The 17240-nt window shown below is 43.5% G+C and overlaps 1 protein-coding gene across 1 annotated transcript in view; it reads left to right on the plus strand.

Annotated features, from left to right (window-relative positions):
- The first annotated feature begins 11659 nt into the window (after nucleotides 1–11659).
- Nucleotides 11660–17240, plus strand: part of GRIP2 (glutamate receptor interacting protein 2) — a 247055-nt gene continuing 241474 nt past the window's right edge. Inside the window, exon 1 of the mRNA XM_030282773.4 lies at nucleotides 11660–12238. Within this exon, the coding sequence (XP_030138633.4) occupies nucleotides 12184–12238 (55 nt within the window). The 5' untranslated portion in view covers nucleotides 11660–12183. The remainder of the gene's footprint in view (nucleotides 12239–17240) is intronic.

A 17240-nucleotide genomic window follows, 5' to 3' on the forward strand; every position in this document is an offset into this window, starting at 1 on the left:
CCCTAGTGCTAGGGCACTCTGTCCTCATACACTTTCAGAGCCACTCAACATAAGACAACTCATCCATGTTCTTCGGAGGGATGCAGAAATTCCTTCTGTCTTTTTTATTTATAGATTTTTTTTCAGTTTCTTTATCTCAGAGTTTTTGTATGAAAGAATTTGTGTTATGTCAACAAAAATATTTTTTAAAACAGTGCAAGTTTTTAAAAATTTTGCTTTCCATAGTTGGCTGGAGTATTTGTGGAATTTGTGTGTCTTAGTGTGTGTGAGGCCAAAAATGACTGTGAATCAAGCAAAACTGTTTGCAAACTAATCCTTGCAGCATCAGAGGTCCAAAAGTGTTTCTTTCCTTCTAGAAAAGATTCCCAAAATCAAGTCCCAGCATATCTCTTTTTACTTACTTCTGTATATTTTCCTAAGGGGACCTGAAGAAAAGTCATTATATTTTTGTATTGTATTTTCAGAAATGTGCAGTTGCTCCAGCAAAGCAAACAAGCAAAAAAAGAAACCAAAAGCCGTTTGTGGAAACTCTGGAGGGATATTTTGAATTTTTTTTCAGGAAGACTGAAAGTTAACCTCATTTGGGTAGGTAATTGGTAAGTGTGCAGACTAGGAGAAAAAAAATCCTAAAAATCTGATAAATGTTTGAGATCTTTTGCATGATCTTAGGCAGAAAGTCAAAACAAGAAGAGGTACATAATAAGTGTTTAATTGGCATGTGTGTGGCTCTGGTTTTTTGCCTGTTGGGTCACAAGCTGCAATGCCAGATTGCTTTTGTGCAATCAAAAAAAAAAAAAAAAAGGAAAAAAAAAATCTAATGATGACTTAATGCTACATTGAATGGCAATCTAAACGAACCTTGTCCTTTTCTATGGGAAACTGCATTTTATTTTCAGTTTTATAATGCACTTGAAATCATGTCTTGTGTCTACAGTGTTGCCCTCTCTTCTGTCTTCGTATGTGTTATGAGAGAGGGAATACTGTTATATGCTATTTGTATAGAAATTGTAATTCCTCTCAAATACAGCTTGAATGTAGGGATTTCCTAAGGGCATCCAACAGCTTCAATCAGAATTAGGCTTAATGTCATCTTGCAACAGATTCTGTAGGAGTGACATAGTTACTGCAACCAGAATTAGCTTAGAAAACTGTTATTGATAGCCATGATTTTTTTTTAGTATGCATTTTAGGAAGTTTTACTGCAAATGGACATTGTGACCCTTCCTCCTTTGGGGAATGTGTGCATGTTCTTAAATCTGATGGACATAAGAAAAAAAATTGAGCTTGAGTTCAAAATAAGAATAGTTTTTTTTTTTCCTGTTTTCCTGTACTATGAGATACCAATAGATGTATTTTCTACACTAAAGATGTAAAAAGAAAACTTCCAAAGTTAATTGGCTTATCAATCTCGTTGGTGTGTGGCTGTGGATATTTTCATCCCCTGAACTAGGATTCTAATTTATTGGACTACATGTGTTTTCTGTGGTTTCTGTCTAATTGGCATAAAAGACAAAAATGCCCTTTAAGGAATTGCTCACTCCTTATGATTTACCCATTCATCTGTCCACCCTTCTTTCACCATCTGCTTCTTCTGCTGTGGACATGCGAAGTTGCTCCATGCCTTCAGCAAAATGCAGCCTGGGTGGTTCAGTCAGGCTTTTGCAGGCAGCAGTTCTCCTGTCTTTGCAAGCACAGATGCAAGCACACTACCTCTTTGTCAAGGTGTAGCCCTATAAAGAAGCTGGGTTTTGTATTCCAGCTGCACATCTGCAAACTCCTTCGAGACACTACAGACTTGTATTTCTTTGTCTCTAGGTGTGGGATGCCAGGCTGGAGGAAGTGCCTTGTTTTTTGTCTGCGGAGAATGCAGGGCAGAGGTAAGGCAAGAGGGGAGTATGACAGCAAAGGGGAGATTATATTTGAGGGGATGCCCATGGGAATGGGTTGAGTTCAATGATTCTTTTCCTGCTCATAGATATTGTTAAAACTGCAGGATCCATCCCAAAACGTATGACTTTTTATTTAAAATAAACAAGTCTACAGTGTAGCTTTCCCATAGGAAAGCACATTTTCAGCTTGAAATCTGTTCCCCTTCCAAAGTGCTGGTCTAGATGCTGCTAGTGAATGCATACCTGCTTTGCTTACAGCTCTGTCTAATCTGAACCTGGCCTAACAGAGCTTTTGTGGTGGTATAGTTGTCTATCAAAAGCATCTACCAGAGCATAACATTTGGGAGCTCTAAACCTTATGTACCTTCTTTATGGTCTGTTTTTCTTTTAAAGAAAACACCAGGCTATTGATTGTGTCAGGTAGAGAGACACATGCTCGTTGTAGCTGTAACTTTCCAAAGAGGCTACTTTCTAGCTGTGAGTTTAAACCCTGTTATTTATGTTCATTTAGTGTCACAATGGTGATGTAAGTCATATTTATATCACTTCTCGTAAAATGTTTCTGTTTCTATCCCACTGTTCGAGCTGAATTATTTTAAACCAGCAGGCTCATGGCAGCAGATTCAGGTCCTAATGCACATTACTAGGCTACTTTGGAGGAGGGGAATAATTTATATTTACTAGTCTTTGCACAATGATGTTGAATTGCAGTTAATGCTTTTTTTAATGTATTCTGAATGGTGCCATTACAATCTGAACTGGGTGAGATTTCTGTTCAGTACAAAGCAGCATGTTTTTTTTTTTTCCTTAGACCAACAGAAATCTCTAGCCTGAAGTCGTTAATTTGTCTTCTCAGGCTAGAAATGCAGGAAATGCAAAAGATGTGACTCTTTTAAGAATAAATAAATAAATAAATAATTTAAAAAGTATGTATACATAAATCTTTGTTCTGTGGTTGTGGATGATCTTTGAATTGCACTTTCAGATGCAAACATGTAGACATCACTTCTCCACATTTAGTCTTTATGGAGGGTTCTGGTTCTTGACACTGAGCAGAAAATGGGCTGGCATAATAGAGCAAATTATTGCTGTACATGTGATTTCCTGATACATTGGAAAAAATCAGATCTGTGTACTTAGGCAGGACACATCTCTGGCATGGGGTCATTTTTACCTTGATGCACCAAAGAGATTTCAATCAGCATAACTGGGGATGGGGTTTCTCTACCATATGGGCATTGATTACCTAGCAGTCATCTACCATCTGCCTGCATGGGTGGCTAAGTGGCAGCTATGATTAATTTATTAAGAGAACAAAACTATCTTGTGTGTATAATCCTTCTCAGATACTCTGGTAGTGAAAAGCTGCTGTTAGATGTTTTAGAATTAAGGGAATTTTTTTTTCCTTTACTGTAGCTCAAAGACTTGGTCCACTCTAGTTTGTATTTCTCTTTATTTTCCACAGTGAGATGTATCTGCAATAAAGTGTTCTTTCACCATCCATCATCCTGCCATTTATGCCAAAAAAATGAAGTGAAAGACATAAGTTGTCTTTCTGGACAAATTAATTGAGGAGAGGGTTGTTTGAGGAGAGGCTCGAAAGGGCTGTTTAAGATAATTTTCCCAGGGAAAGAGAGAGCAGCGTCTAAGGAAGAAAGGAACAGTGGTGGATGGCTCTCTCCCGGCTCCCCTCTGCAGCAATGTCCCCGAGGCGCCACTCGCGCTGGCAGAGGGATCTCAGGGCGGTAGATGGCACTGCGAGACTGTTCTGGCATTTGTGTAAGTCCCGTCTCAGCGAGACCGTGCACGCTTGGCAGAGCTGACCCCGCATGAATGAGCGTCTCCCCTGCACCTCCCTGTCATCTCATCAGCACTGCAGGGGTAAATGGCTTTCTTCTCCCCGCTCCTCTGCTCTCATACATGTAAAGTTAGGTGAGAAATAAGACAAGTGGAGAACCCAGAACTGCCAGAAGTGCGGGCCCCAGATTTCCAGCTGCCAGTCTAGTTTCGGTGAGAGTTAGTGGGAGTCGAGCTTGGGCTTCTACTTCGGCCAGCTCTCTGCAATAAAAGTTGGACAAGTGCTTTTATGTTAAGTGACATGAAATAGCAGCCATTCTTTCAACCTCCCAGCTGACAAGTCTTTTAAAGGGCTGAGATTGATGATCAAATAGGTAAGGGGTTATCCAAAAGGGTTGTTACCTTTCCAGAGACACCAAAATACACATCATAAGGAAATCTGTGTTCCTTTTGCTTGAGTGATCCCTGCCCTGTTGTTGAATGGACCTTCAGCCCCTAATATGAAGGCTACTCCCCAGACACGCCTTCCCATACAAATGTTACTTAAAATAGAACCCTGGAAAGCACCAAAGTGTTGCTATATGTATCACGAAAGCTTAGAGTGATTGTAGATGTTATTTTAGCAATAATTGAGAAAAGAAATATTGAGTCTCTGTACATAGAGAGAACTTGAAAATGTGTGTGGCGCTGATGCTATTAGTCAAATATAGACAAGTGGAATGAGAACTAGAATAGTACTTCAAAATGAATAACTACATCAGGCAAAAGTCCAATGATTTCTTTATTAAGGCCTTGATGAGCGCCAAGCAACTCATCAGATTTATCAAGGAGCCATACAAAATGTGAATTCCAATATTTTATGAAACACTGGAGGTGTGAGCCCATACTACAAGGAAGTGAAGGGAGCTTTAAATTTTTCAGCTCTTGCCCACAGTGCTCATTTCCTTGCCAGCTGATTTGGGAGCCATCAGAACACTGAAATGGCAATTATTGCAGTTTTCTATCCCTTTTGAATGTACCTGCAAAATTACAGAATGTTTCCATTAAGACCAACAGTCAATATCAATGATTTGCAACTGTCTTGCCTCCTTCTCTGATCTGAAATAGACTGCAGTCATTAATGTGCTACTGACAGCTGGAGCTGGGTCACAGTGAGAGGGATGAGGAGGCAAGACAGCCATAGTTAATGACTTTTAACATATGTTGACAGAGATGTAGTGTTGCTTTCTGCATCCTGCTCTTTGCTTCAACTGCTTCTGTTCATCAACCAGAAAAAAGAAAACCACCTAATTTTTTCTAATGGCAATATTGAAGTCAGTTTTCAGGAGATGTAAACATGTGCTTTACTGAGAGATGGATGGATAGTGTTTTTCTGCTTACTATCAAGTGCAATAGATGAGTCCTTAATGCCAACTCTGGTTAAGGAGGGAGCTCGAGAGGGCATGAGGGAAGGCTGGGTCCAAGCCTGTCTTCATGTCCTGAGTCATCTGCCAATGATGCACAACAGTAACTCACCTCATAAATTCGTTTTCCACAGCTTCTGTTTCATAAGATTCTGGATAGTGTTGGATCAGAAGGGCCAAACTTTTGGGAGTCAAATCTGCCAGCTGCTACCCTGAGTCTGACTGTCCAGAGCAGCTGGGATTGGATTTGACTTCCCTTCCGCTGTAGTTCTGAATGGACTTCTGGGCATGGCAGATACAGTAGTCATGTTAATAGAAGGCACTGAAGTAGTTCCATTGTGTATTTCTTTCATGGTTGTTAAAAGACACTGAGCTATTCCCGGAAGAAATGACAAATCCCTGGTGATTAACTTTTTTTACTTGCACAGCTGGTAACCAAGAAAAATGCAGTTTGGGAGTGCAGGAACAGCTTAGAGATCCTTTCACATAAAGAACAATTTGTCAATCAGGAAAATAAAGCAAAATGTAGAGCATGTCCTAATGGGAAACCTTCCCAGGCTGTCTGGTACCTGGCATTCTAGGTGGTGCAGAACCAACTATCCTATACCTGATAGCTCTTTCACTTAAGTGATCTGTAAAATTTCCCTGGGGCACCTCTGCAATGAGGAGCAGAGATGAAACCTACATAGCCAGAGGCAAATCTTGCTGCTAAGTGGATGCCTGGAATGAAAACCTCTATGTAGCAGTGGGATGATTTGGAGATTTCGGCTGTGGGTAAATGGTGGTAAGCACAGTTCTCACTTGAGAGGATTATCTTTATGAAGATAAACACTTGGACATGGTGCAAATGGTGACATTTTATTAGTGATGCTGTGTGTGTGTGTCTAAGGTAAAACGTGGTGGTGTGTGCAGGGGAAAAACTAATATGATAAAGGAAAGGAGGGTGTCCTGAAAGCAGTTTTGAAAGAGAAGGAACATGTTTCCAGCAACTCCATCTTCAAAAGTTAGAAAATGGCTCTTTGTTGCTGTGACCTACTTTAATCTTGTTTTTAAATTCTCCTGTCTTCCATAGTAACACTCCAGATCACACAGCAGCTTCACAGTGAACCAGACAAAACTATCTGCTGGCTGAATTGTGGAGATTTTCACACCGGATGCCACCAAAATTATTGTCTCTTATGGTGCGTGGTTGTAAACAAATATTAACAGTATTAAGCAGTTGTATCAGTTGCTAATGCTTCAGACTCTGCTGTCTGCTTCCATGTGGAGGGTAGTACACAGAGTAACATGTAGCATGCATGGCCACCTTGGATATTGAATTTCTGACATGTTTCAATAGCCTGGAAATCAATAGGCAGCAGCTGCAATGGGGCAGGGGGCACTGCAGGGCCATAAACCCTGCTGTCAGCAGGGGAAGGAGCACAGACCTCAGAGTTTTGGTTTAACATTAATGGTTTGGGGCATGAAGTGAGGAAGATGAAAAGCTTCTCTGTCTTGCTACACTGTGGTCCTCCCAGCACCATATTGTGTGCTGGGTCACTGGCAGGTAAATGGGGATAGTCACTGTGTTGGGGCATTGACAGTAAATTACAAGATTAGGTTTAGGAACAAGGTGGACAGCCAATGTTGTGTTGTTGGCAGAAAAAGTGTCTGGTGTCTGTGACTTGCTCTAAATGGCATCTATAAGTTAAGAACCCTCAAGGGAAGCAAAACCAAAGCTTCAGCACTAGCATCAGCCCAGCAGTCAGCTCAGCAAAGACAGGCCTTGTGCCCAGGAGAAGAGATGTGCTGACAGTGGTGTTGCAGGAAGCAGAGAACGAAGGAGAGAAACCCCTGGCTTGGCTGGTCACAGGCAGCCTCAGTGCTTCAGCACACAGACCTTGTTGTAGATATACTTTGTAGGGTTCTCATAGAAGGAAGATGACTTTGGAAGGAGGTGAAGGGTGAGTCTGAGCCCCTTTGTGCTTATGCTGTGATTTCCAACAAAGAAGGGAAGAACCAGCTCCTGAGCTGACTCCAAGTATGCCTTTGGGACAGAAACAAGGAGCTCTTCAGCTCCCTTCCAGCACAAACAGAGCATAGAGGTGACCATATCCTCATGGAGCCCATTAATGGGGTGTATACTCGTGTCAGTGAAATCCAAAGACATCTGTCTAAAAGGCAGAGAGATGAGTATCACCCAGAAGAGGCAAAATGACAGATTGCTTCCAGCCTTCAGAACTTAGTTGGACATGAACACTTCTGCAGAAATGCATAGTATGAAGTGCCTAACAAGAAGCAGGCAACAAAACAAGTAAACTGTTTGCATTGCCTAAATTTAAGGCAAAACCAGAACCAAGTTGGATTAGTAAGTAAAGTTGCTATTAATCAACCTCTGGTAGTAGCAAAGTGAAGATAATCTATTTTAAAATTTCCTTTAACCTTCTACCATGACAGGACCATTATTAAATTCCAGGATCTCACTGCTGTGTATGGGTATAAAAGTGAGTGTAGCAGCCAGTGAGACAAACCCATCATGACCCTGTGTTGTGACAGAGATTGATGCTCTAAATCCCCACTACCCTTCCATGGTCCTGAGAGGTGAAAGTAGAGACTGGTTCTGCATTAATGCAGCCATGTGCTATTTACATATCATGGTGGGATGGAAATAAATTTCCTATAGTCCCTGCCTTCTCCATGTACAGCTATAAGGATACAGGGTGCACTGCTTCAATACTCAGCAAAGTAGCCCAGCCTTGGTAGAGAAAGAAGATTTATCTTTTACTTAATTAAGGAGTGGGAGTGGGAGTGGGAGTGAGAAAGGCAAAGATTACTCTAGACACCTAAATAGATTTCCTTTGTGTAGGATTACAATAGGTCAAAGTCATTTCTAGCTTGATCTTAACTATTGAATGCTGCCTGGCAGTAGCACCAGGTCAATATGGAGGGGAGGGAGCCCACAGGCCTCTCTGTTTCCCCAGAGGGTTTCATGATGCCTCCAAATCACTGTTGAAGTAATGCCACCTCACTAGTGGTGCCATTTCACTAGTGGTACATCTTCACTCAAGCTGCTGGGAATGGTGGGTGGACAGAACACCACTCCTAAGGGTTTCCCAAGTGCCAGATCCTCCTGGGTTCAGACATGGCAAGAGAGGAGCTCTTAAGTAATTTGGTTTGGGGCTGAAAGTGAAGATTGACTCATTTCACTGACTTTCCTTGTTGCAGGAAGCCAGCTTACTCTTGTGAGATGAAGAAATGAGTGATCCTCAGAGTGAGGGAACACATGATATGAAAGTTTGAGCTGGAGCTGTCTGGAGGCAAAAAGTTCAAGGACAAAATGGAAGCTAAAAAGCCTGGACATTCTCCCTTAACCCCTGCAGGAAAATGGGACTTTTACATGGGAGCCTCCCCCTGCCACATAAGTGGCATCACTGTCTATCATCCACCATGTTCATGCAGTATGCAGGAGAGGTGAGATCCATCACATTTGCAAATCCTGCTTTGAAGGCTTGTGACAGGCCTGAAGCATTGCTCAATAGCCAACTCCTGAGACTGGAAAACTTGGTGCTTTATTTTTTTTTTTTCTTACAGCTGTAGTGGTATTTAAAGCACAGTGGAGCCAACTGTCCCCTCTTGTGTGCCACTGAAAACTGCAGGGAAGGAGAGGTAGAGTTTGAAGCTACCCAGAACCATATAGTCCATGTTCTCTCCAACACATTAAGAGCAACCTCCCATCATTCCTCCAGCCTGAGAGAGATACCCCAATACACATGCAAGGAAAACTTGGTTTTTGTATTGAGCCATGCTGCCTATTTAGGTTTCACACACTGCAGAGCATAAACCTTTCCTTTTGCCCAGCTTAGGATGAGCTGGGACTTTAGTTTTGCTGCACTCTGTGTTCCTCAGTGGGGCAAGGACTACCAGCTGTTGAAACAGCCAATGTGCAGGGCACAGTAAAGTCCTCAGTTTGTCAAACCAGGTCATCCTGTCCTGGGGCACGTGGCCAAAGAGGAATCTCTGCCTCGCAAATTTGGTTTGACAACTATTTCTGCAGGGTGGAGGAGGACAGCAGTGCCTTCTAAAGATTTGGCAGTATCCATGTCACAGTGGTGCCTAAAATCCTGTGTCTGGACATTTCAGTTATACAGACAGGTTAGACATTGCTCAGTGACATGGCTATTAATTTCTGAAGTTTTCTATGGACTTTCTGCTGCTTGAAATATCCCTCCATGATTTCCCTCCACAGAAGTACCATAGCATCTATCTTACATTGATTCTGCTTATGAATTCCATACTGGTACTTCTAGGTATGTTTCATTTTCTCTAAACCAGTTTCCCATGCGGGTACTGAAGTTAGTGCTTGAGAAAATCTCACCACACTAACTTTGACTCTTTCTACAATAATGGATATGTCAAATTTGATTCTTAAGACCACTGAGCTGCTTTTTCATCTAGTAATATGCTTGCTATTTTAATGTTTAATTATTTTTGTGGTAGCAGTGTCCTTTAAAAAGCAGTATTGCTGTAGCCATGACAGTCTAAAGACACTTCAGGGAAAGAGTCTTTTGTGAGAGCAACCAATGTAAATGGCAAAACCAGATGAGCTTTTAGCTACAAAAAAATGTCAATTTAACCTTACTTTTAAGAGCCTCTTCCTCTATCATGTTTGTTTCAGATTCTCATTACTTTTCTGAGAACAATATTAGATCAATAACAATCACTTTCCTGGAAATAATTTTCTAGTGCCCAGATTCTGGTTATCATCATGCAATTATAAAATACAGCTGAGGAAATCAAGGCACAGAAATGCAGGTGATTTGCCTGTGTGGGTGGTTGAGTTAGTCATATAACTTGTCTCTGTATGCTGCATTTTAACTATTGAAGAAGCATAATTTCCTTAGGATGCATCCTGGCATCACATTAGTCCTTCTTGAAAAAGCTTCTGAGTTGTGCTATCAGAATATTTGGGGCATATCACAAACTTTCTATAAATTAGCATGATGTGCCCTGATCCAATCCAGCTGTGGAGTTGTGATTTGTTGTGAGTCCCAAAAGTACAAAGAAATTGCAGGGAAGGGGTGGTGGTGGAGGGGGTGTTGTGTTTTCTTTCAGGAAACAAGCTGTGCAAATGTGCTGTATTTAGCACAAGGAAAGGAGCTCTTTAATAAGTTTATCTGGGTGGGGAGTCAATCTCTTCTTATGTTTCTAGTTTGCAGGTAAATGTGGGCAAAAATATATTTTTATGTCTGTGAATTTTTCTGTGCTGCTAGTGGGGTATAGCAGGTCTGAGCTATATCTGTTCTCCTGCTGCCAACAGTCCTCAGGAAATCTCTCTTAGAAGTGATTGCTCCAGCTGGCTGGAATAAGCCTTCAGGTGCCATCACTCCCATCACTGTCCTTTAAACTGATGGGTAACTCTGGTTAGAAATATGGAAGGGAATCAGCCTGTACAGTGCTGCTCTCTGCTGTGGTAGGAACCTCTCATGCAGTCCTAGGGCATTGCACACTGCTGTCTGCCTCTGCAGTGTTGCAAACTCCTATGCTCGAATGAAGAGGGCTGTCTGTTATAAACTATGAGTTTATAGTTATCCCAGCTTAACTCACTGCAAAAGCATGCTACAATAGTGACTTCAGAAGACCCTCTGCAGCCCAGCTCCCACATTGCTCTTCAAGAACTTGGGGGGCAGGGGGAGAAGCTAATTTAGCCATAGGCTTTTAACTCAAGGACCTCAGTCAGGATTCTCATCCCCCAGACTGCCCTAAAGTCATGGGTTTCTGCTTTTGCCCCTTCCTGCAGAAATGGATTTTCTATCTTGGTGTGCTCAGAGCTTTAGGAGGTTGTTTCAAGAACAACCTTTGTGTTGAGCCACTTCCATTTCCACCAGGCACTGAAAAGGTTTCCAGACTCCTGCTGCCCAGCTTGGCATATGCCCTGCCACACTTGGCTGGCAGCTCCCTAAATGGTGAACATGTCTTAGATGTGAGCAGAGCAGAGAGGGTGAAGCTGCTGTTCCTTGCCCTACAATAGCTGCTTTTCATGCAGGTAGGGACAGAAAGGCTGAACTGAAAAGCCAAAGTCCATATGGATGCATTCTCTTGCTATTATAGCTGTCCTGTTCCGTCTGAGTGATGTGAGACACCAGCCTCTGAACTGGAATTAGCTCATGCTATCCCAAGGGCAGCTTGGTCCCTAATATTTTAGATTATAGCAGATGCTGCACATAATACAATAACTCTCACAAAGGGAGGCAGAGACACAGAATGAGACCTACCAGATAGCTAATAAAAGAAAAGGCCTCATGAAGAAAAAAAAAAAAAGCTGCTAGTGATTGCAGAGATATGTTGCCCCCCGGAAATTAAAAACATGAATACCCTGGTATATGCAATAAGCATCTCCTTTGTGTCCATGTAAAAGTGCTGAAACCTCTGGACTATTAAGAAATTGAAAATATGCTTTTAAGTTTTCCCCATACACTTCAGCTTCTTGCAAGTCGTAGTGAAGAAAATGAAATAGATCAGCCTGGCTGCTGTGCAACTTTATTTACCAGTGAAGCCAACTTCAGGATAAACACACGCGTCAATGCGCGCACCTGTGTGTGGCTGCCAGGCAGCTGCCGCTCGGGTAAGGGAAGAGGCGCCAGGCTACAGCTGTAACGAGAACGTAGAATGGGAATAGCGTGCTCTCCGTGCCTTTCCTGGGCATACATCTGCCCGACGTCAGCCGGAGATTTGGGACCCGCAGGGCGCCGGTGTGGGTCGGAGCCCGGCGCCCGTTTGTAGGCGGGGCCCACCCAGTCTACGCAGACCCACCGCGGGGGAAAAATACCCAACATATCCATATCGCGACGGTTTCTCTCCCCCTCTTGCCCGAGCTGGCCGCTGCCCGCGCTCCGCGGCGGGGGGAGCGCACCTGCGCGGCGGGCTACCGGGGCTGCGCGCAGGCGGGGCGGGCAGCGCTCCCGCCCGGCCCCGGCCCCGGCCCCGCCGCCGCATGCACCGCCCGGCCATAAAGCGCCGGGGAGCCCGGCCCCGCTCGGCAGCGCCCGCCGCTCCCGCCGGGCCCCCCGGGCCCCTCCAGCCACGCCGCTGCCCCGGGGGGCGGCAGCGCTGCCGCGATGCCGGGCTGGAGGAAGAGCCTCGCCCTGTGCCTGCAGCGGATGCAAGAGGACGGTGAGCGCGGCGGGGGGAAAGGAGAGCTGGAGGTGTCGGAATTACCCTCCGCCTCCCCTTTTCCGCGACTCTTTGCGGGGGTGGTGGTGGTGGTGGTGATGTGCGTCCCTCTGGGAGGGAGAAGCTCCTCTGCTGGCATGGAGCTCCGCGGATGAAAGGACTGGAGGGGGGATGCTCTTCGTGCCGATAAACTTTGCCGCAGCTAATCTTCCCTTCCATCCCCGGGCTTGCTTGGTTTCTGCTTTTGTTTATTTTTCTTGTTCAAGCGGTGGGGGCAAACCCGAGCGCGAGGTGGCTGCGTGGTCCTTTTTGGCTATTCAGAGGGGTTTGTAGTACCTGAGCCCCAACTTTATAAAGCTGCTGGTGATGCTGTTTTCAGCTGGTAATTTTCCCCAGCGCCAACTTCACCTGGGGAATAAAGGGTTTGTAAATTGCACAGAGAACGTGTCACGGTAAATCTGATTCCTATTGTGCCGCTTACTGTTGCTCACAGTGACTGTGAATTTTTTTGTTTACATGTTCAAAGAGTGTGATGTTAAGTAAATGCTGGACCTGCGGCTCATAAAAGTAGTGAGAAGACATCCACAAGGTGGCACAGCGTAAGGGAGGTTTAAATGTTGCACTCTGGCTCCTGCCTTTGTAGATGAACAGGGGTGAGAGTGGTGGGGAAAGTTTATGTCTCTGAAATCAGGTGCGTTTCTCCTCTGCCCTCATGGGACTCGGGTGCAGGAGCTGATCCGGGATAGGCAGAGACAAGCAGGAATGCGTGTTTTATAAAACTGCTGCTTTTGTGCAAACTAACTAATGGCAGGCTTTTCCTTTGGACCCCTTCCCAGACTACCTCTCTAGACTGTTCTAATCTGTAAACAGACTTAATAAATATATGAAGTGGCACTGTTGCAGCATTTCGTGTGAGTAATGCAAGAATCGTGGAATTCTCTGAACCTGCTGGTTGATAAGCACAGTGAGAAATTGTGCTGTTAGATCCCCTGCAAGGTGTTAGGACAGAGTCATTAAGCTGCTGCGCCTTTCTGACGCTGATTCCTGGCTCCCACTGCTTTGGAAGAGCACCATCTATTTCTGCTGCTGGATTGCTCTAGGACCATGGCTTCTCCTTGGAGCCTCCATCCACCCGAGGTAGAGCTGTTAAAAATCTTGTCCTGTAGAAGAGTGAATCAATCCCCTGCTCAACACACCGAGACCTGTTGGCATGAATTCAGCCCTGTTATGGTGCAGTGCTTTGTAACGCTGCCTTGCTGCAGCTGGCACGGATGCTTTTGCACCATTGGATCGGGGTGCCTTTGGGAGCCTTATTAAACATTCACAGCAGAGACCTCTTGATCTACAGCTGTGCTGGGTTACTTTCTCTGTGACTTCATACATGTATGTGCTGGCTCTTGTCTCTGGCTCTACGTAATGCCCTTCCTTCTCATCCCCCTTCCCTCTGATTTCAGTCCCAGCACTGCAGTGAGTCTGTGCCTGGTGTGCCTTTGAGTTCATTGCATTTATTTCTGTGGGTGGTTCACAGAGTAGTCAGTCTTAGGAAAGTGCCATTTAATCACAGAATGGCTTATCTGGATGGATAAATCTTTCAGGCTTGAGCTGATATGCTGTGTAGAGGAAGATTAGCTGAGCTTGTGGGGAACTTCTTTCCCTTTTCTACAAGGCAGCCGGTTTGATGGTTGTGTTATAGCATATAACTCTGCAGGGGCAGCAGAGGAAGTATTTGGTAATGTGTTTGTAGCACTGCAGTGCTAACAGGTATGTTAGAGAAGGTTTTGGATCATGATGTGTCCCTGTCTGTGACAGGAGGATTGAACCTAGATGATCTTTAAGGTTCTTTCCAACCCAAACCATTCTATAACAACACTGCAAGAAATGTCTGCACTGTTCAGATTTTGATTTTGCAAACCAACTTCTAACCAGTATATAAAGAAATATGGACTTCTGTTTTTCTTTGTTCAGAGCAAGTTACGTCTGCCTTGTTGGCATCTCCATGCCTATGTGTTGTGATAGGTTTAGGGTTTTTTGATGCCCAAGCTCGGGAGCTTTTCCCCCAGGCATGTATACTCTAGCCCATCAATTTGTTCACTTCCTCTGAGGACCATAGTACTTAAGCTTCCAAAAGAAATGTCCTGGTGTTCAGCAGGAGCACAATGGTAATTAGAAGAGTGGTATATTTTCGTTACTGAATATTAAAGTGATGAGTGCCTCTTGCAATTTGCAGCCATTCAGAGATGATGAATTGGAAGCTGCATTAATCACAGTTGGTAGAAAAGGTCAGTCATGGTAAGTCACTTAGGGAAATGCAAGATACACACAAACTGTGCTGAAGTATGATTGCCATTTCAAATACTATGCACAGGGAGTCTCTTCATGTGTGTTTTACCTTAAAATTTCTGTCTCCTGGAAGATGGAAGTGGCTTCTGGCCAGTATGCAGAATGCTGCATTATATAATGTGTTGGTTTTCTCCACCACAAAGAGATTTGTACATGGAATGTTCTACTGTTTATTGTGTTACATGCAAGGAAAAAAATAATTGATGTCAATGACTTAAGATTATTTAGTGGAAAATATTTCCTCCAGCCTTCATGGATAACAGACCTGTTACTCCAAAATCATGGGGTTCATCAGCTCCTTCCTGCATTACTGTGGGATTGTCTCAGACCTGAAAGAAGAGGTTAAAGCACATGGTCTGGCTTTCTGTCCCTCACTGTATGTGGAGAGCTTTGTGGCCAGATCTTCTGCTGACTTCTCTCCCTGCTAACTCATCCTCTTTTGAGGCAATGATGAGAACTAGTTGGCCAAGCCAGACCCTTTTCATCCCAGTTTCCACCCCTCATATTGCTGTCCTTTACGTGAGGACTGAAGGATTTGAATTGCATTCTCACTGCTCCAAGGTTTTCAGTAGCAGAAGCAAAGGCTAATTTCTGCTTTGGTAGCAAGAATATATGTGGGCAGGTGGGAAAGTCCCTGTTTTTGGCACATCTGAGGGGATGTGGAAACAGTGTGTCTAGAAAGGATAAACTGTATCTGCAGACTGAGAAGTGGAGATACTTTTATCCAAACTGGTGAAAAGCAGTGTTGGCTAGATGCGCAGGACTTGTGTAAGATGGGCCACGGTTGTGGGCAGACATCCTTTGGTTAACCTGAGATGTTTTCTGCTTCTAGGGGGAGGGAATACAGAGTTTGAGTGTAAATTTAGACTGTTGATACAATTCCCCTTCCTCTCCCAGATGGTTTATCTTGAATAAAAGCAGAAAATTTGACTCTCACCTTTAAAACTCCAATATGATGACTTATAAAAATAAAAAAATCAAAACCAAACCTTATGAAAGACTGAGGTAATGGGATTATAAAATGTGAAGTGAGTTATCTAACCCTTGCTTGAATCATGAGGCAGGTGGCAAGGAGGGGAAGGGGAAAGAGACAAGTCAGACCTACTTAAAAAAGTGACAATATAGCAGGGTTATGTTGCTGCTGTTTGCTTCCTTCCCTTGTATACAGCTCTGTGCTTGTTACCTTGGAAACAGCTGTAGGAGCATATAGGGGCATTTTGCTGCTGTGCAGCCGTGGGCAGAGGTGTCCTGTGGTGCGTGGAAAGGAAAATCTTTCATGGTGCAGGTTGATTTGCAGGATGAGGGTAACAAAGTAAAATCCTACTGCAAGATCTCCCTTTCTTGGCTGCCCTGTCTTGCTGCAGGTACAGTTTGGCAGGAGTGGGACCCTGGGGAAAATTTAGCAGGGGGGTGGATTTTCATGGTTTTGGCAGAGCTATTTAAATTTTTATAATAGGAAGGTAAAAATATCTCAACAGTCTGTTTTGAGGAGGCTTATAACAGCTGGGCTATGGACATCAGTGTTTTATTCAGTTCCTCAGAACAATGTAGTGGGATGTTTTGCTCAATAGCTCTGAAACTATGTCCATGACTAGAAATAGGATTCTTCTTTACTTATTCACATATGTCATGGGGAAACATCCCACTAAGATGGAAATTTGCCGGGTTTGCATGATTAGCAGAAAATTAGATCTTTCAATGAGTTCCATGTTGTTTGTGATATGCCTGTGATGCGTAGAATAACTAAAATAGAATAACTGCTAAAAATAATGTGAATTGTCTTTTGCTCACTTGCCCATAAACATTTTGCTCTTGCAAATGGTATGGTGCATAACTTTAAATCAGTTGAACTATTCTGATGTTTAAAATACAGTATTTTTTTCTTGTGCTTGCCACATCAGAAATAATTCGGTCATTTGGAAAGTTTTTTTTTGTTATCAAGTTGTCTTAGGACCATCTTTCAGTGCTAGGTTGAGTCAATTCCATTTTAATACATTGCTTTATGGAGTTATTTTGTCCAAACCTACAATGACATGATTTATTATACTGGCACTTAATTATCAGTAAAGAAATTTGGCTGTGTAGCTGTCACTTAAGTAGTGTGCAGTTGAAGTGTTACAGCTGAAGGGCTGTTACATCTGTCCACTGCATGTGGTGTATTAATGTATTTCTGCATGTGACACTTTTGCTTTACAGTGTGTCCAAGCTTTATCAGAGATGAGGACTTCCTCACACAGAGCTCAGGAATTTATGGGCTGCTGTTTGTTGGCAATACTCATTATACAGGCCACTGCTTTTAAATAAAACATAAAAATAGAGGTTCTGACCCTCCAATGAAGTGTGGTGGGGAATTAGGATTGCATGAAAGCTGTGGTGGTAATGCTTAAGGGATAATGCTCACTTATCAACCTGATGGAACAGCTGAGCAAATCCTGCTAGACTTTGATGGGGTCTTTTTTCACTCATTAATATGCTGATGGGGATTTGGTACCCGTTGAGTGAGTAATAACTGCACCCAATCACTGTGCTCACTGCTCCCCTCCTTGCTGCCTGTCACACTGGTCTGACTTTGGGCTGCTGCTTTTGGTCCTGTACTTCAGCAGTCTGAAAATTTGGCTCTGATTGAGAAGTCCTGCACAACCTGGGGATGAAGCCACAAAGG

The sequence above is a fragment of the Taeniopygia guttata genome, chromosome 12 (genome assembly GCF_048771995.1).
Source record: "Taeniopygia guttata chromosome 12, bTaeGut7.mat, whole genome shotgun sequence".
Classification (NCBI taxonomy): Eukaryota; Metazoa; Chordata; class Aves; order Passeriformes; family Estrildidae; genus Taeniopygia; species Taeniopygia guttata.